At 41.4% G+C, this 22,079-nt stretch overlaps 1 protein-coding gene across 1 annotated transcript in view; it reads right to left on the reverse strand.

Moving 5' to 3' along the window:
* The window catches only part of enpp6 (ectonucleotide pyrophosphatase/phosphodiesterase 6), a 162,644-nt gene that overhangs the window by 69,471 nt on the left and 71,094 nt on the right, over window positions 1–22,079 (reverse strand). The window contains exons 3-5 of the mRNA XM_036130043.1: window positions 16,647–16,758; window positions 2,246–2,387; window positions 1,962–2,141 (exon numbers count right to left, since the gene is read on the reverse strand). Of these exons, the coding sequence (XP_035985936.1) occupies window positions 1,962–2,141; window positions 2,246–2,387; window positions 16,647–16,758 (434 nt within the window). The remainder of the gene's footprint in view (window positions 1–1,961; window positions 2,142–2,245; window positions 2,388–16,646; window positions 16,759–22,079) is intronic.

Raw genomic sequence — 22,079 nt, forward strand, 5'->3', positions numbered from 1 at the left:
GTGACAGAGATAATGGGGAACTGGAGGGCGCCTTGTCTGGATCGCTGGAGCAGCCGTGAAGCCGTCAGGCCAACTCACCGGGGAGGCAGAGGTGACGTCGGCCCCAGTCGGCAGAGACACTGCAGTGGTGTCGGGCTGAGCCTCGGGGTACTGAGGCCGTACTCAGTTCCGCGGCGGAACCCAGTACTGGGCACGCACTCTGTGTGGGCGAGAGGTTCATTCTGGCTATAACGTACTGTCATGAACCTGAATTCAGCCACACACAGAGCTACGCTTTAGAGTTTTATTGAGAGGAGATGGGTTGTGGAGGATGAAAACCAGAGAGCTGTACCGGACTGGAGGAGGTGGATGATGATGGCAGGACCAAGCAGACGGGAAAGAGCAGGAGTACAGTGGATGCTGTGCTGCAGGAGCCGAGTCAGACGACCGGAGCCAGGAAGCCTCCTGGGACAAGCGAGTGCTGGGGTCGAGGGGATGCCGGCAGGCTCCGCAGCGGGAGTTCTCAGGCGGCAGGTGAGTTCGCAGGCAGTCACGTTGAGGTAGAATGAGGCAGGCGTGAGGCGAAGGAGACGGAGGAAGGAAGGTAGAAGGAAGAAGGATGTTCCGACAGGGAAAAGCTGGCTGAGGAGGGTTTAGGTAGGCTGAGGGACAGGTGGACTGAGTTTCACTTAATTAGAGGCGGGAGGTGGCAGTGATCAGGAGGGGAGTGATGACTGGAGAAAACTGGGCTGGATGAGAGGTGGAAAAGTCTAGAAAACGGTCCAAAACAAACGTGCACCATAACAGAAAGAAGTACAATTTATTCAATTAATTTAAATTTCCTTAACATGACCCCTTCTTCAAAACTTAATAAGTTTTATCCCACACATGAATTTAGTTCAAATAGTTCAGTTTTATAAACATGCACATTGTTTTGCATGTTTGCTGTGTCCAAAATATCAATTTAATATAATTCAAAAACTGTTCATTAATCCCAAAGAGAAGTTAAATGTTGTAAATCAAATGAAGTCTCTTCAAAGAGTCATTAAACATGCTGATGGCTGTGGTGAGGAAGGATGTCCTGCAGTGGTTTGTACTACAGTGCATCTGAAGAAGCCTCTGACATACTGTTTGCTGCATTACACTATTGTGAAGAGGATACCCTGGGTTGTACATTGTGTTCTTCATTCCATGACACATCCTACATTCTACAGTCGCCTCCAAAGTTTCCCAAACTGTCCAGGATTCTTACTTCTTTATATCGTTTTTGGAACTAGTTGCTTTTATTTCACAGTATTTTGACTGGAAACAGGTTGTAAGACAGGGGGAAGACATGTGGTAAAGGTCCATGGACCGGGACTTGAACCTGGGACTGAAGTTTTTGAACATGTGTTGTATGCTCTACCCCTGCACCATCACCATGCTCAAATCCAGCACTCTTAATTTGCTTTTCCTTAAGTCACTTGTTATGATACTTCTACCCCCAACACATGACTTTAGAGGAGGTGCCCCTCTTCACAATAGATTTGCAGCATCTTGCTGCAAACACTGTAGAACATAAGACTTTCTCAACAAGTACAACTTTCTCAACTGCTTTATCCTTTCTTGAAGATTGCTTCATTCTTTTATCTTCACTCCAGTCTGTTGTGTAGGTGAACACAAAAATCAACAGTTCTGCACCCCTGTCCCTTCTCTAGTTAAGAGTTGTGTTATATGAGTTGAGGCAAACCATTAACAGATTTTATTATTGCCAACGTTGTCAAGGTAGGTATGCCATACTCTTCCCATTTTCAAGTGATGGATATTGTTATTAGATTTTATTTTAGAACTAAACCTTGCATTGAACTTGTCTCAAGCGTTATCTTTGTCTTGTCTGCTGTGTTTCATGGTCTTTACGATAGTGTATCTGCATTAACAACTACGTTTATAGAGTTACTTCACTAAAAATGTGAGAGCAAAGATAAAAAGTGTCACAGGGTTACCTTTTGGTATGTGGTATTTTTAGGCCACAGACTGACCACTGGTCCTCTATCCATTATCTTCAAAACATCTGACATGTCTATAAATTTGTCCAGCTCTATCACCTTCTCCATCCACTGGATCTTTGCCATACCATGGTCTGAAAATAACAGCACATTTAGCTTGTTCACCATGTTGCTTTCCTACAAAAACAAAAGCAACATAAATGCATGGAAATAAATAAATATAAGATACATTTCCATATAAAAGTATGTAGCATTAATGAAAACAATCATGCCATCATTACCTTGATTTTTTGGTTGAGTATCTGTATGATGAGATCCAGCTTTTGCACAGCTGTTCTGACCTGAGGGGACTCTGGACCAAAGTGATGCCCTTCCACATCTATTTTCTCATAGTAAACAGCTGCCATGTCTGCTTGGCCTGAACTGAAAAAAGGGTGTTATAGAGAATCTCAGAGAGAGAGAGAGAGAGAGAGAGAGAGAGAGAGTTTTTTTATTGTCACCACGTGTTACTGTGGTGAAATTTCTCTTTGGCTACTCTGGTTCACATTACATATAACAAAGGCATACTGACAAACAAACAGGCAATGAACAATGGTTACATGGTTTTTTGTAGTGTTCAGGAGAGTCACAAGATAACAGATAATGAAGTAGTAAAGTAACAAATAAGATAAGACAAGATAAGAAATAACATTGGTATCCCATGTTAGGGAAATTTGGCTGTAACAGTGGCAAAAACACATACAGTTTAGACAGACTTACACACTAAATCAGTAATGAAGCATTACATACAGATCCGTTCACATTTATTGCCATCCCTGGTAAAAAAAAAAAGCCTTAAAAAGCATATATTCTTTATTGTAGTAACATAATATATGTTCTGTGTGGACTAGCACATTAACAAATATTAGTTTTGGAAAATAACCAGTTCCAGACAACAGTTCCTATAAAATTAAAATTTAAATATCCATCCATCCATCCATCCATTTTCCAAACCGCTTAATCCCTCATGGGGTCGCGGGGGGTGCTGGTGCCTATCTCCAGCGTTCACTGGGCGAGAGGCGGGGTTCACCTGGACAGGTCGCCAGTCTGTCACAGGGCAAAATTTAAATATATACTTCACATTTTAAATTTAATTTAAGTGTCTAGGATCTGACTTGTTCTTTACAAAATAATGAAAAGCTCAAGGAATACAACTGCCAACTCACTCATAACTATAGTCAGAATGTTAATTAAAACAAATTACTAAAAGACAAAACCACTATGACTAACAGAGCTAGATAAAGACAAAATTGGCTTCCGGTTTATACAAGATGGCAGCTTGAGCTCAATGCTCTTCCGGTATTTTTTTTTAATAAAGTAACCATTAAAGTGCAAATGGATGATTTTAAATTATATAGATATTTTGATGATCATACTCCACGGTACACCGTAGTTTTACAAAGGTGCTGCTTCAATATGGCAGAAAATATGGTCATACTAAGGTTTAAAGTCCATTTACTGAGATTCCACACAAAGAGCTGGAGTGACTAGAATGTTTTATGCACTAGAAACCTTTCTATTTCAAAATTGAATAAACCAGAATATTGCAGTATTTCTTAAATTAAGATAAATTTCAAGACATACGCTAAAACAGTTATACTTTAAGTGGCCTAGTGGTTAAAGAGCATGGTGCTAGTGTCCTGGAGAAACTATAAGGTTGTGTGTTCGAATCACTGCTTCCAGAGGAAGCAGCGGCCTGAATGCAGAGGACGAATTTCAGTGGCGTGTATGTTGCAATGACAGTAAATATAGTTGTTATTAAGCTGGGGGGTGTTAGAGTTAGGGGGCTTTTTCATTGGTGGGAGGAGCTCTCTATATGAAATTCACCACGAAAATGAAATAATCATCAGACGTTTAAAATAGCACTTTTAAGTTCTTTTTCCAGCAGGGCCAAGCTGAATTTATGGCACTTCCACTGGCACCTTCACTGGCATGCTGCCGTTGTTGTTTTGTTATAGATGCCTGTTATAGATGCCTGTTAGTAAGTGTATGTTTGTAACTACTTTCAAATAGTTTTATTGGTATTATTTACAATAAAGGTTTGTGGCACTAACCGGCTGCCACAAGGTGTCACAATGCCAGCAGTCCAGCTGTCGCAACTAGGGGCAGGTCCTCTGAAACCTTGTGGCACCTGCTGTTGCATGCGGCTGCCACAGGGTGTCACAAAGCCGACAGGCCACCAGCCGCTGCCACACTTCTATTGCTGTTTTTGGGCAAACAGTTTTTCATTGTAGTCATTTACTGCCTGCACTATGTTTACTTTGAATTAATGATATGCTAAACGGATATAATTTAATAAACAATTTTTAAACAATTTAATAAACAAATTTTAAGGGGACTCTTTGTATGAGTTGTTTGACTCGTGATAAGAAAAACAAATATGGTGATATAAAAAAAATCACATGAAAACATGGAAGCACACTTTGGAAGTCCATGGCCGTTGAGTGGCACAAAGATGCCAGGGAGCTAATATGATGCCAGACTGGCTGTAAAAGCCTTTAACATTCCACAGCAGCTGCCGTTATTTTCGTGGAAGCAATGCTGAATACTGGCAAACGGGATGTCAGGATAATTATGAGCTACTGACTGTAAGTCAACAAGTACTTTCAATTGATGGTGTCATTGTTGTTATTGAATTGATAAAATCGTTAGACCCAAAATACATACTTTATATTATACAATATATATATATATATATATATATATATATACACTTTATATTATAATATAATATATATATATATATATATATATATATATATATATATATATATATATATATATTGTGTCAGGACTCAGCAGGCAGCGCTGTGCAGTTTCCTGCCAGCGCTGCCTCCTCTGCTCTCTCCACAGGTGTCTGCAGTTGAAAGGTGGGCGGGGCGCACACACCTGCGGCTCTTTTCTGCGAGTCAGTGCTGGAGCATAAGAGCAGTGCTCAGACAGCTGGAGGAGTCCAGAGTGTTAACCTCCTTTCCCTGCATTAATTCGTGTGTCCTGTTTCTCCCATGTTGCCTCGTGCTTCGGACCCTGCTCCAAGCATTCCTACGTGCTCTGGTGTTCTCAAGTCAAGCCTCCGTGCTCACACGGTCCTGGATTCCACTCTGGGATCATCCTCGTGCTCCCTTGGTCGTACCAAGTCGGGCTGAGGCTCCTCTCGACTCACCTGGTTCCTTCAGCTGTCCCCAAACCACCACTGGGGCTGCTTGGACCCCACCCAAGTTCCTCCTGCTGCTCTCCTGTTGCTCAGTCACCGGTCTCCATCTTGACATAGCAGCGCTGAGTTCCTCTCCGCTCCACTCCCCCCGGCCCGGTTCCACGCTCTGTGGTAAGCTCCCAGTCCACTAGTCAAATCACTCCCTCACCATGAACCTGCCTAACTCCTTTCCTCTCTTCCCAGACTGAACATGTCCTGGCGCCATTCCTCTTAGGGCGCAGACCCAACGTGATTCTCTGCGTTCTGCCTTGCCGGTCCTGCATTTGTAAAACAAACACCTTAAACTGCTCTCACTTTACCCAAGTGTTTTCTGCATCTGGGCAAAATACGTCCGAAACATGACATACTGTATATATACTTTATTTAAAGTGTATATATACTGTCATGGTTTAGTTTTGGTCTGGCTTTTTTCCCTGTTGTTTTCCAGTACCTCCTCCTCTCACTCAGCTCAACCTCCACTCCCTCAGCAATCAGTCACACTTGTTAGGCACTAATTAGTCAGAACTCACTCCACCTGTCAGCCTCCCTACTAAAGCCTCCCTCAGTCTTCTCTTCCCCGCCGGCTCGTCTTCAGTCTCTACCAACACCACAATGTTCCTGAGTTATTTCAGTGCTCTCTTGGTTCTGAGTTTTCCCAGCGTTCCCTAGTTCCTCTTGTTCCCCCGGCGTTTCCTATGCCCTCTTGTTCCCCGGCGTTTCCTACGCCCTCTAGTTCCCCCAGCGCCTCCTGATACTCTTTGTTTTCCAGCCTTTTTATATGCTTTCTGTCTGCCAGTGTTTTTATAAGCTTTGTATTTGCCAGCGTTCTCAGACGCTTTCTGTTTGCCAGCGTTCTCAGACGCTTTCTGTTTGCCTGCGTTCTCAGACGCTCTTAGTTTGCCTGCGTTTTTTAACACTCCTTAGTTTTCCCTGTGTTTGCTACGCTCTTTAGTTCTTCTGTGTTTTCTATTTTGTTTCGCCCTGGTTGGGTAGTTTTTTGCTTGACCCTAGCCCCCCATCCTGAGCCTCCCTCCGCCCACCATGGTTAGGTTAGTTTTGTTTTGATTCTATCCCTCCATCCTGAACCTCCCTCCGCCCACCCTGGTTGGTTCGTTTGAGTTTGTCTTAGGTTGTCCGGAAACCGGCTTTGAGGGGGTTGGGGGGGGTGATGTCATGGTTTAGTTTTGGTCTTGCTTTTTTCCCTGTTGTTTTCCAGTACCTTCCCCTCTCACTCAGCTCACCCTCCACTCCCTCAGCAATCAGTCACACCTGTTAGACACTCACTCCACCTGCCAGCCTCCCTACTAAAGTCTTGTCTTCCCCGCCGGCTCGTCTTCAGTCTCTACCAACACCACGTCTGTCCACTGTAGTCCTGTTCTCATCAGTCTCCACTCACTCCACATCTGTCAGCCTAGTTTGCTCCCTCTTTAGTAGCAGGATCTCCTTCTACTACTGAGCTCCAAGTAAAGCCTCTGCAAGCAGCTGGATTTCCTGCTACCCCTGTGCTCCAAGTTTTCTCTCTGCTCTGTTGTTGGACTACCTCCTACCCATGGGCTCCAGGTTTGCCCTCTGCTCTGTCGCTGGATTGCCTGCTACCCTGTGCTCTAGCAGTCCTGCATTCCAAGAACTGTCTCGCTCTGCACCTCTGGTCTGACAGCAGCCCAACTCTCTCTAGTCTCTTCCAGTCAGCCTGCTCCTGCACCCATCATCTCCAGTCCGGTTACTAACTCTGGTCATCATTATCCAACTCATTACTTTCAATAAACAGCAAAAGAACAAGCTCTGTGTGTGCGTGCTCTGTCCGGGTTCACAAAGACAAATCATGACATAAACTGTATATGCTTTATATGCTCTAGCCTGTTACTCAGTTAACTGCAAATGATAAATTGACAAATTATTGGTTATTCTTTAATAAATATTTTAAACCTATTCCAAGTCACCAATTGTTTAGGAAGGAAATTCTGACGGACACTTTTGTGATCTCTATTGCCCAATAGTTCAGCTCAGTTTCATTCTGCAGATTGTCTGTTGCACGCTAATTAATATTTATGTGCAAAGACAACAGAGCCTGAAATTTCATGAAAGGAATACTTTATAAGATTACTAAGACGCACATAATCACTTATAATGACATTTTTGGTATTGGCTAAAAAAAAGACTTGCAAGATTTATTACAGTGTACCAAGAAGATGCCCCCCTGACAATTGCTCCGATACCAGTGTGCACGGTGCCTGTAAATTTGGGTGTGCGAAACTGCAAAACACAGACACATGTTATTTGACTGACAGAATAAAGCACAAGTATTTGCCCAAATGACTTAAGGTATTATTTCTGGATATGCCAAAGTATCTACGTTAAATGGTTGTCAGATATGTGCTTTCATGCTGAACCCTGTTTAATGTTTCAGTCCAAAGCTTACTGTGCTGTAAACTGACTCTTGATTACACAAGGGAAGTAAGAATGGACCGCTATTGCCTATTGGCACAGTAGTGCCACCTTCTTGGGATGGTCGCCCATTGCACCCAGTCTAATGTTTTTAGCAGGCACAGGCATCATCATTTAATTAGTTATAATAATACATCAAACTTATATAGGACTTTTTTGGGCACTGAAAGACGCTTTACAAAGCAATTTTTAAAAACACAGAAATTATAACTAGCTGAATATTAAACAGATTTTCAGGCCATTTTGTTTGTTTGCTTTTGCTCCTAACCTTAAACATACATCACATGGTTCTGTGTTGTATTCTTACTGGGGTTAAAAGTAATAGAGTATTCTGATATGGTGAACAAGTACATACAGTCACTGATATGCAAAAAAGAATGAACAAAAACAAAAAAACTTGCTAGATTAATTTGTTTCCAATTTTTGAGAGGGGAACAGGACCGCTGAAATATTAGGTTCTATCTTGACAGACCTAAAAACATATTGTATTTTTAAAAGAGAGGGAATATGTTAGAGACATTTTGATGGAATATGTAAATTACTTAAATACAACATTTTCTAAAGCTGATTACACAAAACACAATATTAACAATTTAGCTACTAGAACTGTCACTAATTGTGTCATGTTTTACAATAGAATCCATGTTTTAACAGAATAATAAGCTACACTCATCTCTTCAGGAAGCCATTTTCGTCTCCAGCAGAATGAGTTTATATTTTTACATATCAATAATACAAAATTATAAAGAAACAAGATGTGTTACAAAGCAGTGTTTGGTGACTGACTGATATCCTTCAGGTTGAAATGAACGTGACTCAAGTGAAAACTTTGATTCTGTTAGCGATTAAAAAACAATACAAAACTGTATAAAAAAGTAACAGATTAAAGATTACGCTAAGCAAGAACCTTGACATGATTATGTGTCGTTTAACCGACAAATTGATGACAACTGCTATGGAGAGTGTCATGAGTGTGTTTGGCATTCTTGCTCTGTTTTCAGGATGACCGCTCCTGGATGGCGGCCATGTTTTAATCGCCGCAACAGTCAATCTGGGGTCTACCATATATGTCTATATGGTAACAGATAAAATAATATATTATAGGGCAATATAAAGATTTTATTGTCCATTGATAACTACAAATAGACTACAAAAAGCTTCTCATCAACAGGAGTGTGACAGCGGGAGTTGGCCTGCCTGCTTTGTGACACCTCGTGGCCGCCACATGCCACTGCAGGTGCCACAAGGGGCCAGAGGACCAGCCACTTGTTGCGAAAGCTGGACTGCTGGTGTTGTGACACCTTGCGGCAGCTGGCTGACGAAAATGTCATAAGCTTTGATTGGAAATAATATCAATAAAACACGATTATTTTAAAGTGGTTATAGACTAACAAGCATCTATAACCAATCGTTTGCCCAAAAACAGCAACAGGCGTGCAACAACGGCTGTGGCACCTTTGTGGCAGCTGCATCCCAGTGAAGGTGCCCGCAGAAGTGCCACTACTAGCTGCCCCTGCCGCAAATTGATCATGCTGTCTCTCTCTTTTAATTTGGGCAATGTCTATGCTTTTAAAGGCCTTTCTCCAAAGTTTTTCCTAGTTGCTTTCTCATTTCTCCACTGTTACCATTGTTGACCATAATATGTGACCAATTATCAGCTGATTCATTTAAATGCACATTAACGTTCATGAAATGCTTTGTATTGGCCCTTTATTGCTGAATCAGGGAATTTGCAAATAAAAACATTGTAAAATCGATCTTTTACAGAACACGAGGGAGAATTTGGTATGGAAACGTTCCAGGACCATTGTGATCTATAAAGGGAAATCGCATAATGGTGTGCGTGTGCAGTGTTTTATAAATTTGAATTATTTTTGCTGTACACCATTTTGATTTTTTGGCGCACACTTTTAGTATGGATTCAACACAATGTTTTATAGATGACACTCCAGAAAACTTCCATAAACTGCAGAAAATGTGAAGTAACAACAGGAGATAAACAGAATGACAGTGTGGCAGGAAAAATGTAAAGCATATAAACGACCAGAAATTAACAGAGCATGGAAACAGGTTTTACAATGGGAGGAACTGACAAGGAAATAAAGATTATGTTCATTCATATAGTGCCAATTTACAACATGGCATCTCAAGGCAATTTACAACGTCCCTACTATCTTGGTGACAGTTAAAAATTAACAAATTAAAAATTTGTTTTTGTCTAAGGAAACTCATGGATTGCATTCAGACATTGACCTGCTCCTCCATTGATCCTAAATTAGCATGTAGTGACATTGGACAGTTGAAGATGGCGCCAGTGTTTGTGGCATGGTCACTCCATTTACTTGTTTTTGTTGTGTTTGTTGTTTATTTTTCAACATACCAAGTCTGGTGTAGGATTGTCAAACATTATCAAATCTTTGATTTTATGTAAAGGTGTTTGGACACTTTGAACATGGTAAAAGTGAAACTCTACCTCCACATCTTTTGGGGATTCCAGGTGATCTATCCCACCATACCTGTTCGGCATCAGCATTACAATAGTCGGTGTCCCCGCCACTGGGTAAAGCGTGCTGCCTAGTGAAGTTTCAAGTCAGTTTGGCCAATTTTTCCAGTGATTCCCGTAGTAAGTGTGGATAGGCGTCTGGCTTTTTTTATTTCAGTTCGCTCTCTGGACCCTGTTGATTCCTGCTTTGTTCATGTCTTTCCTGATGGGGAGACCTGGCCCCACGACACCCACTCTCCGTGTCTTCGCTGCAGAGGGTGAATCTCTGCAAGCCTGCAGCTTCTGCTCCAGAAAACTGGAATGTGTAAGGTACCCGAACCGAAGGCTCCTGCCAGGATGGCACTGGTAAAAGACCCTCATGTTGAAGGACTTTTTTCACGTCCCGGAAACTGGATTTCCTCGTTGTGACTGAAACGTGGCTCAATATTGCTGAGTCCAATGCTTTATCTGAACTTCTACCGCCAGGATGCTGTTATGTTAACACTCCAAGGACATCAGGTCAAGGAGCAGGAATACTGATGGTTTTTAAAAAGGATTATAAATGCAGACATGTCTGTCCGTCATCCTCCTTCAGCAGTTTAGAACTGTCTGTATTTGCGCTGGGTCGACTTTTTGAAGGATTTTCCGCTTTCTTGGCTGAAGTTATGCATAAATGTGAATATATCCTGATTGTTGGGGATTATTGTTGGGGATAATAGTGTGCTGTCCTGCCAAACCTATGGCAAACAATTCTGGATCTCATTGACTCATTCAATCTTCTGCAGTTTGTTTCTGGTGCTACACATGAACATGGGCACACACTTGTTCTGATGCATGGTCTACAAGTTATTGACTTGACCATTTGTGACCCAGTGTTTTCCGATCACATGCCCGTTGTGTTTGAAGTATCACTTTTTTTAAATTATGTTTTTTAACCTGCTGCTGCGAATCAGCATTGTCCTGTCATTAACCTTTCCATTGCTACTCAGTTCTCCACTGTTTTTAACAAGATCTGTTATATATGTATTCTAGATATCTGTTTAACCTTCAGTGCTTTATAAAATAGATTTTACATAAATCAACACTGGAGACATCGTAGAATCCATATCCATACATATATACTGGGTGCGATTTGCTGGGGGGTATTTTCCCCCCTCTCTGGTTGTGATTTCCCCCCCTCTGGTCATTCATGTTTTTTCCCTGGGGGGGATACATTCTTCCCCCTTCTGATCTGAATAAGTAATATTATCAGGGGTTTAATGTTCTCTGTCGCTGTGAGGGACTTTCGTCATTTGGAAAATGAGCGCAAAATGTCCCGTATAGACATTTTATTCAAGATTTTAAACAGAAGCTGCACTCAACCAATGAAATCTGGCACAGCCAGGACATTAGCCAATCAGAAGGAGAGTAGGGCGGGTCTTTGCAAATCGGAAATCTACCAGTTTGAGGTTTATCGGTGTTCAATCATTTCAACTTTTGGAAGAAGATCTCAAACTGACTGCAGATGCATGAATGAAAGTAGTGGTGGTCAAAGGTTTTCTTTGGATTTATGCAAACCAGCAGGTCAGAAAGTTCAGTGGATAGAACAACTGACAACAACTTCCCTCGGTAAGTGTGTCTGTCGCTGTTATGTTTTATTTAAAACTGAAAGAGTAACGCTCTAGCTCGGCTAATTTAGCATGACGCGCTTCTTTTTTTTTAAGAAGAAGGAGGAGGGACTGGGTCTGATTCGGAAAAAGTAAAAAAAATCATAAATATTATTCCACCTGCGCTTTTCTGTAACGAAGGTCGTGGAGGGGCTGTTGATCATCTCCAGCAGTCAATGAGCGAGAGGTGGGAACACAGAGTATATAGGATTGATTTATATTGAATGTGACAGGGGAGTTAATGTACAGGTGTGAAGAAGATAATGTAATGATGCAAGCTGCTGTCTTTTGAATTAGCTGCAGTTTATGGGGGGTTTTGAAATTGTAAAGTGGAAAGGTGAGTGGACTGTGGACCAGTTTGGCAAAAGTGCGAAGGAAGAACTTGCTTGATGCTGCAAATATGAAAGTTAACCATATGATTTTATGGATGTGGAAAGTGAAGGAGATTGTGAAGAGGGCTGTCCAGGATGGGGCCAAGGCTCTGAATCTGGAAGGTGGAGAGATACAGGAATTGTAAATGGAACTACCAGATTTGGTCAAAGTGGACTTTGCACAATAAGCAAATGAGGTTACTAAGGTGGCATGATGTCCACGGCCCCGGGAATATATGGGCTGACTAGAACATTTTTTCAGTCAAATTGATTATTTTTGCTTTAACCCCTGAATACTGTGGATTTTTCAAAATTGATATTAATACATGTCTTGTGTCCTTCACATTTGTAAATAAATTTAGTTGTTTGTTTTTAAAGAGTATTATTACGTTTTCTGCTCAAAGCGGTTAAAGTAAACTAATACCCACTCCCGAGTCCCGACAGTAGATGCCACAAGTTTAAAATCAATAGTCTAACCCAGTGCTTCCCAAACTTTTTGCATCGCGTACCCCTTGGAGCATTTCATCTCCATCCGCGGGGGGGGTGGGGGGGTGGGGGGGTGGGAGGGGGGGTAACGCGGATGGAGATGAAATGCTTAATCAGTGACTCCGCTATAGACCATTTAAAAGGCTTCCCTCAAGACAAGATGTGGTGTGCTGCTGTAATCCCTCTCCGCCTGAGGGGTATGCGATCCTTATGTTGAATGTGGGGGGTACACATTCAACATAGGGATCAGAGTTTTATTAACTTGACTGCAGATACTAAATACATCTGCATTATAAAAGGGAATAACATAATAACATGTAACAAACAAGAACAAAGACTATAACGAGCCTGTTCAGAATACAGCCAAAACTGCAGAGCGTGATGGAGTCCTTGTGACTCTAATGTGAGGGGTGTGCTTGAGAGGACGCGCATAACCCTGTATGTCTGGCCGAATCGGCGACAGTTTCAGTCTTAAATCGTCTTCCACACACAGTCTGTGTCGGTATTTAGTTTTCAGGCTGGTCAGACATGAAAATCCTCTCTCACATAAATATGTAGTGGCGAATGCCATTAATTTCTTGACTGCGCGTGTTGCCAGTTCAGGGTACTCGGTGAGCAGCCTTATCCGGCTCATCAGCGACACACCGGACGCAGCGACGGGACCAGGCTGTGAAGACCGAGGAGGACCTGTAGGCCGTGGGCCAGAATCTGTAGGGTGACTTTTCGTATGAACTGTCAGGGGGCAACTCTCTTCCACCAGGAAAAGTTGCTACACATAGCAGTGAACTCAAAACACCAATGTTCCCACGTTTTCACTTGCACATTAAGAAGTTATAGCCGATAAAAAATCTAAACTGTGGCGCTCCGGTCCAAGAGGTCACGTGATTCGATTTTTGCTGCTCAGCCAATCAGATCGCTGTATTGTCAGCTGAGCGAGTTTACCACGTCATCATGGCTGCGCTCGTAAGATGTTTGTATGCATCTGTTTCCAGACGAAGACAGCCCAATAATAGCATTTTCTGGTGCCAGCTGGCTGAGATCTTGATGGCAAGAAAAAAGAAAAAGCCCAGACCACCCATCCATCCATCCATCCATCCATCTATCCATCCATCCATCCATCCATCCATCCATCCATCCATCCATCCATCCATCCATTTTCTAACACGCTTATCCCTGCGTTCACAAGGTGCCGGTCTCTATCTCCAGCTGTCAATGGGCGAGAGGCGTTGTATAAACTGGACAGGTCGCCAGTCCATCGCAGGGGAGAAATAGTCCAGACTTTTGCCCAATTTACTGTGATATCACCAAGACCTGCTGCGCTAGAATACCACAGGCAACAGGCGTCGATGTGCCAAACGACTTATCCCCGCCAGAATTTTTATCCCCTGCGTCGGGAGCGCATTCAACTGGAAGAATGAATCTCAACTCCGCCTCATTTCCAACCTATTAGGAGTGGAAATGAAGATGTTTTACTTTTCTTAACAAAATATAGCAATGGTGTCGTTACTTTATCGTTCAGTTAGTGTGAAAAAACTGGAAATGTAACACTTGTTAGTGCTATCATAAAGGATTGCTATGTCGGTTAAAACTCGATTGATCACTCAATATAACACGTTATGAGAAAGAAAACGGCTCTGTGGTCATTTCCACATGTGTCACGAAAATATTAGCTTTATGTCATTAGATTGTCGCATGTCTGTCTGCTTAAACCAAAAATCACAGCTCACAGTTCATCACAGCTGTCAGCTTGTTCGTCTTTTTTCTTTTTCTTTTCTTTTTACCCGCATGAATGGATCATATAGAGCGGATTTCACGTGTGATCAAATGAACACTGAATAAAGGTACAGCCAAAATTATCAGATTTAATAATATTTTAATTCAACCAAGAACCATATAGAGATATTAACCATATTAAGAAAACGAGATATGTCTCTTTTAAAAATAGAACAATGTATTAGCAGTTTAAAAAATCTATTTCATTTTATTAGAATGTGATATTTAAAATATTTAGACTTCACAAAGCTGAAGGTTAAAACTTTTATTGATTTCAAAAATACAATACAAAATTCTACAAATTCCGAAGGGGATAACTCGTTTGGCACAAAGAGTTTATACAATGCGTCTCACCCATTGACAGCTGGAGATCGGCACCAGCACCTCGCAAACCCAGCGGGGATAAGCGTGTTAGAAAATGGATGGATGGATGGATGGTCTGGGCTATTTCTTTTTTCTTGCCATCAAGATCTCAGCCAGCTGGCACCAGAAAATGCTATTATAGGGCTTGGGCGTCATGACGTATTACTTTGTGTGGCCGCCATATTGAATGCCCCGCCGCCGCTACTCAGACTTCTGCCTATGACTACCGCGTACTGTACTCCCTCTCTCACCCGTGTTTTAATTTGATTAATTTTACCTTAACTTGATTTCAACCATGGTAAACCGTTGCTGTGTTGTGGGCTGTGACAGCGCAACACATGATCGCCATGGGAAAAACATAGAAAATGGGTTAACTTTCCACCGCTTTCCTACCTGGAGGCGGAACCACGGAGAACAAGTGTCAGAGATAACAAAGAGTCGTCGGCTCGCTTGGATCGCGGCTTTAAGACTACCGATCATAACTTTCCACAGTATCCTGATGTCAATGAGAGTGTGTTCCCTCCATTTTCATTCTGGCAAGTTAAAGATGATGCACGGTTTTATTTTATAGCCTACATTGTTTCTTTCCTTCAGCCGCGACACCACATACATGCACATAAATACTAAAACGGCAGCGGAAAAAGGTTCAAATACGTGGGAAACCCGGAGGGCTTAGGGAGGGTTGGCAGTTAATGTTACTAACTAGACCTTTGAAACACATAGCAGCTAGTTAAAAGTACATTACATGCGTGAGTGGACCAGTTATTCCCAAACATTAGTTTGGGAATAACTGGTCTAACCTACTGGATCTAGCTAGCTACCTGAAAGAGCACCTGTTAGCTAACCATTATTAATACATATACATATATATATATATACACATACATATACATACATACATATATATATATATATATATATATATATATATATATATATATATATATATACATATATATATATATATATATATATATATATATATATATATACATATATATATATATATATATATATATATATATATATATATATATATTAGGGCTGGGCAACGATTAAAATATTTAATCGCGATTAATCGCCCTGATTAATCGCGATTAATCGTGATTCCCGTTAATGGGTGGTTTTTCTTCCCACTGTCGCTTCATGCTTGCTCAGTATGAGGGATTGCAGCAAAGCCATGTACAATGCAGATGACTCTTCCAGTGGCTCTACGCTTCCCCAGGAGTGAATGCTGCTTGTCGGGACTTTGATGCAATCAACTGGTTTCCTTATATAGGACATTTTTGACCAATCTGTATAATCTGACCCAATCTGTATAATATGATTGAACTTGACTTTGTAAAGTGCCTTGAGATGACATGTTTCATGATTTGGCGCTATATAAATAAAATTGAATTGAATTGAATTGAATTGAATAGGTTTTCCCTGCTTTCTGCTTATGTGTGGAACACTGTTTATGCCTTTCAATAGCAAGGTGATCAAATTTTGTTTTAATGGTAAATAATTATAAAGATTGACTTAATTTTACCAAGATATTCAAACAACAAAAACTATTTCATCAGCTACACTCAATTAAAAAATATAAATAAATATTATGATGATTAGAAACAATGTAAATTCTAACATGTTCAAAGTGTCCAAACACCTTCACATAAAATCAAAGATTTGATAATGTTTGACAATCCTACACCAGAATTGGTATGTTGAAAAATAAACAACAAACACAACAAAAACAAGTACATGGAGTGACCATGCCACAAACACTGGCGCCATCAATTCTAACACCTAATACATTGTCTTGACCTGTTTTATGTCAGACTCTCTTGATGTAATGTCAACTATTTCTGATATACTATGTTTGAAAACAAAGTGTATTCTTACCTCAAAGCAGCAAGCGCACTGGTTATCGACTGTATGAGATTGTCTTCTGATGGATTGTAAATGTATTCCTTACAGAATGCTGGGCGAACATTCAGAATTTCCACTTCACAGCCTAAAAAAATAGGAAAAAACTGCACCTGTTATCTGTCAACTACTGGGTTGGCAGTAACTAATAGCAAAGTTCAGGAAATTGTAATGAACATGATTTTATTGAATTTTTTCTGTCTGTACAACAAAAACACAATTTTATTTAACATCATGTGTTGCACTTTACAAGTCTGTTTAACACCCTACTAAAATATGGTTGAGCCTAGAATTGTTCATACACCTGGCAGATATAGATTTAAATTCACATTTTAAGAACACCAACACGTTTCATCTGACAGGAAGAAATATTAATGTTTGGACCAGTTGTGCCAGTCTTTACCAACTTTTTTGGTGTTGTTGGGGACCCACATGCAAAGACAAGAATGGCAGGGTCATAGTGAAAAACACCATTTATGAATAGATCGGACATCAAAAACAGGATGAAGACAACAGAGGATCTGACATAATTCAATTAAATTTTATTTATATAGCGCCAATTCATGATACATGTCATCTCAAGGCACTTTAGAAAGTCAAATTCAATCAATTTCTCATACTGAGCAACACTGGAGAGGCAACACTGGAGAGGGAACTCCCCTTTAACAGTGAGCAAAACCTCCAGCAGAACCAGGCTCAGTGTGAACCTGGATCCTCTCATCAGAGAGGATCGTAACCACCTTCTGTCACTTTTTAATCAATCAAGTTGATGGATGACATATCAAACCCTTATCAAACCCCCCTCCCTTACTTCCGACCCCTCCCCCACTTCTGGCCTCTCCCCCACTTCCGGAATTCACACCCATCCCCCACCCACTTCCGGCCCCATCACCCATTTCCAGCCCTCTCCCCCACTTCTGGAATTCACACCCCTCCCCCATTTTCGGACCCATCCTCCACCCCCCGGAGTTTACACCCACCCGCACTTCACTCCGCCCCTGGTCGCCACTCTCATAATATAAGGTCCTTTTCTCAAGCCTCGATAGTGATTAAATCCTTTTCAACATGGTGTTCGAAACAAGCAAGCTTGAATCTATCCTTTCTGACACACTCATCATGACCTATGTTGGAGAAATATGAATGTAATCATTTTATTTCTTTTAAGTTACAGGTATTTGGTTTGTTTCAAGAGTTTGCTTTCAGGAAGGTTCTGTTGTATTTAACCTTAGACAGAGAGAACAAATGGTTCTCCCAGATAAGGCCACAACAAAGCTTGCTCCCTTGTTTCTTTTCAACCCCTATGTTGTAAATTCCTGAATCCTTCTGACCCAACCCTCCTGACCCCCTCTTTGATGTGTGATAATAAAGGCAGAAGGACAGAGATGACCCAGCGCAGACGACCCCAGACTTTCAGGGAGTAGAAGTTCTCCGTTTGGGTTTATCCTTTGTCCTTTTCTATAGAAGAGTCTAAACTTGTGTGGTTTTCGTTCTAGGATAAAAGGGGTTATCTTTAATAACCCTAACAACCTACAACTATCAGGACGGTGTTAGGCAAGTTCAGCAGACCCCTCGCAAGGTTATGCTGTCTCTATGCAGAACTCAGATGCCTCCGACCCTACCTCTACAAAAAGAATTGTCTTTGGAACCCTATGGAGCTTGCGGTAAATGGGGATACCTCTTCAAGTACGAAACCGGCGAAATGTGTCTGTATCAGCTGGATGAATGAGCCGACAAGCTGCAAACTATCCACTCAATGTGCTTGCTAATGTCAAACGATTGGGCTGTTCTGAGACTCGTCAAGTTCCGCAAACAAAACCCCAAAGACACGTATGCGGCATACCCTGCTGTGATTCATGAAACCGATGACGGAATCATGGATTCACCTGTCACTAAACGCCGCAGGCAGGCTCATCAGGAAACCAAGGATGGAATCATGGATTCACCCACCACTAAGGGCTGCAAGCGGGCGCTGACCCGCCTGAACGAAACTGACACGGATTCAACAAATAGGATCTTATCAGCAATGTGGCAATCAAAGACGGGGGTCAATGGTTTTTCTGTGCAAGTCTGAGACAGGCTCAAGATAAAACAATCTTGGTTATTTTTGTGCTTGACTATTATACTGCAGAATGTGGCGTGTTCAGAACCTTGTTAACCATTCCCTTTGATGCATGGTGTGACAAGATGACTGCAATAGCAGACCGGATTTTAACGCTGTTTTGCGACTGTCGCAACTGGAGAGACATTTTGGGGATCAAGAAAGCGCTGGCTTTTTAGACTCGCCCTCTCACAACAGCCGATACCGCCCCCTTCAACGTTAACCATACCCCTTCCCAGTATAAAAAACAGCCGAGCAGGCTGATTGGGACTCCATCCAACTTCACTGACCAGACTTCTAACCTCTGAAACCATGAGCAACTACGCGGGCAGCAGTGGTCCTACTCCACCGCCGTCTCCCTCAGCCGCTTCAACAGCTTCATCCGCTTCATCCACTTCAGCATCATCGCAGCACGGCTCCCCGGACAGCGACAAATTCTTCCCGGGGCCGTACCACCCGCCTTCACCAGCATCCTCACCAACCCCTGAATTGTCTCCTCCCCAAAGCGACAGCGACAGTGAGTCTCCTCACATCGCTGCAGAGGCATACCAACGACTGGTCCATGCCCCCCGGAGGTGTGAACCTACACCAAGAGATCTTTGTTTTAAGGGATAAGAATTCCACGCATCCTGCCAGGTTTCCTGCCGGGCTTCCAGCCATGCCGCCTCTGACAGAGACCCAGTAGGAAGATTCACAGCTTCAGGACTCACAACTTCCTTCTGGCCAAGGAGATCCACCCTTCCCGGAGGTATCCCAGGACTCACAACTTCCCTCCGGCCAAGGAGATTTAGCCTCCCCGGACCCTTCTCAGCCTGAGGATACGCAAATTCCCCACAGCCAATGAGTGGCTGACATCTGCAGTTCATTTTCTATTGTCTCCCTAGAGAACTTGTCCATAAATTTGGGTTGTTTCTAAAAATTCCCGACTTCATCGTTCCACTTCCAGTGTTACTCTACAAAGAGCAGAATGACATAAGGGAATATTGTTTTATATGATATCTAGTGAAAAGTTGAATTACGTTTCAAAGCGTTTTTATTTAATAGCTTTTTAAAGTGAAAGTTTTAAAAGAAAAAATAACTTGATATAAGCAGATCTGGAAATCAGTTAAGAGACCGGTGCAAAGTCTTAAAATCAACCGTATATTTCTTTTCTAAAATGATAAAGACATAAATTCAGAATCAAAAACTGTAATAATCCTTTGTATTATTTTTACCTCGGTAGAAACTGTCATGGTTTAGTTTTTGGTCCGGCTTTTTTCCTGTTTTTTTTCAGTTCCTCCTCTCACTCAGCTCACCCTCAGCAATCTGTCACACCTGTTGGGCACTAATTAGTCAGAACTCACTCCACCTACCAGCCTCCCTACATAAGCCTCCCTCAGTCTTATCCTCCCTGCCGGTTCGTCTTCGGTCTCCACAAACTTCACGTCTGTCAGCCTGGTTTGTTCCCTGTTTCAGCTGCTAGATTTTCCTGCCACCTCTGAGCTTCAACAGGCTTCTGTTAGCTGCTGGGTTTGGTGCCTTCATCTGTGCCTCAAGTTTTGCTCGCTGCTTCATTGCCTGGATCTCCTGCTGCCCCTGTACTACAGCAACCCTGCATCTCAAAAACTCTCTCCAATTCTCCAGCTCTGATTCTCATCTACATTTCTCATCTCATTCTGATTTCCTCATCCACTAATCATCTCTCTTTCAATAAACTATCAGAAAATAGTTCAGAAAAAAGTTCATCCAAAGACAAATTTATAACAGAAACAAGTTTGCATTTAGCTCAAAATGAAAAACTGTATTAGATCTGCCATATTTGTTTTAAGTATGTGGGTTTAGCATGATGAAAAATTTTTTATTTAATGTTGTCAATGCCTAACGGATAAAATAAAGAGCAAGGTGGGACAAGAGAAGGTGAAAAAACATCCCTGCCATTTTTAACACCAGAAGTAATTCAATCATATTAGTCATCCGTCTTCTTTTTTCTGTCTTTTTTTCTTTTCTTTTTTTTTGTTTGAAAGCTGAACTCCACCGCTTTTACAAAAGCTTTTTTAAGCTTTACCAGAGCATAATTTGTTGTTTTAATCTTACTGCTGGCTGGATTTTTGTATATTGTTTTATGCAGTGTAACTACAAATACATGTAGTTGTACAACTGAATATTGTACGCACAGTTTGCTAGGTTAACAAATGACTGCTAAACCACAATGTTGTTGAATTCAAACAGCATATAGGAAAACCACAACCAGCCAGGTTTAAGATATTGAACGCAACTTCAAATATGTATTATGAACCATTACATTGCATATAATCTGTACACACACACACACACACACACACACACACACACACACACACATATATATTTCTATACCATACATATATTTCTATACCATAAACATGTATATGTAAATCTTAACAACTAACTTAATAACTCAAACAAATTTCTGTGACAAGACATAAACTCTTTTGTAAAAACTAAGATGAACAGGAATGGATTTTTTTTAACCACTTTTCTTCGTGTATAATGTGCACAGATGCAACTGAGAACACATGAATGCTAGCCAACTTACAATGGCTTTTAGAGTTCCATAGATGCGATCGTATTACGGAAGCTGCAAAGAACTGCCTGGCAAAACAATGTTTCGAAATCTCAGTTTCGAAATCTGGAATTGTAAAAACCCTTTTGTTCATTCATGTTATTTGATGCAGTGATTGACTCATGATTGTATCATGAAATTTAATTGTTATAAGCAGGAAAGTGAAAAAGTCTGGCAAGTCCTTAGTTGTCTGGCAATAGATGTATAGCTGTGACTAGAGTTCACTGTAGCCAAAGCCTGAAGGACACAAAGACGGGTCTTAAAAAACCTACCCATAAAGAAATAGGCTACTTCAGACACCAGAATTCTGGTTTTATTGCTATAGCACAAACATACATTTAATCACAGATTTGGATTGATGCTCTCATGGAACTAACATTGGGAAATGTGGTAGCAACCCCAACAATACCGTCAGTTTCTGAGATTGCAACTATAAATCACAATTCACTTCCCAACCCCTCTAAAAAACACAATAAACAATTTGTGAATTCCCTGTTTTTCTTTGGAAGGGAAACTGCAAAATTTCAACATTTCTTTAACATCAGTGCTATTGCTTTTGTTGCTGTCAGTCTGATGGTTTAACAAGAAATATCTATATTTGTACAACCTAGAAGAATCATGGAAGATTTACCTGTTTTATTTAGAATCGGGTATTTATAGTTACAATGGGTGGATGGTTTGTTTAAAAGTCTTTCCCCCATTGTTTATCTGCCTTGCATTTTTATAGCAA

This window comes from Fundulus heteroclitus, unplaced genomic scaffold, assembly GCF_011125445.2.
Source record: "Fundulus heteroclitus isolate FHET01 unplaced genomic scaffold, MU-UCD_Fhet_4.1 scaffold_28, whole genome shotgun sequence".
Lineage (NCBI taxonomy): Eukaryota > Metazoa > Chordata > Actinopteri > Cyprinodontiformes > Fundulidae > Fundulus > Fundulus heteroclitus.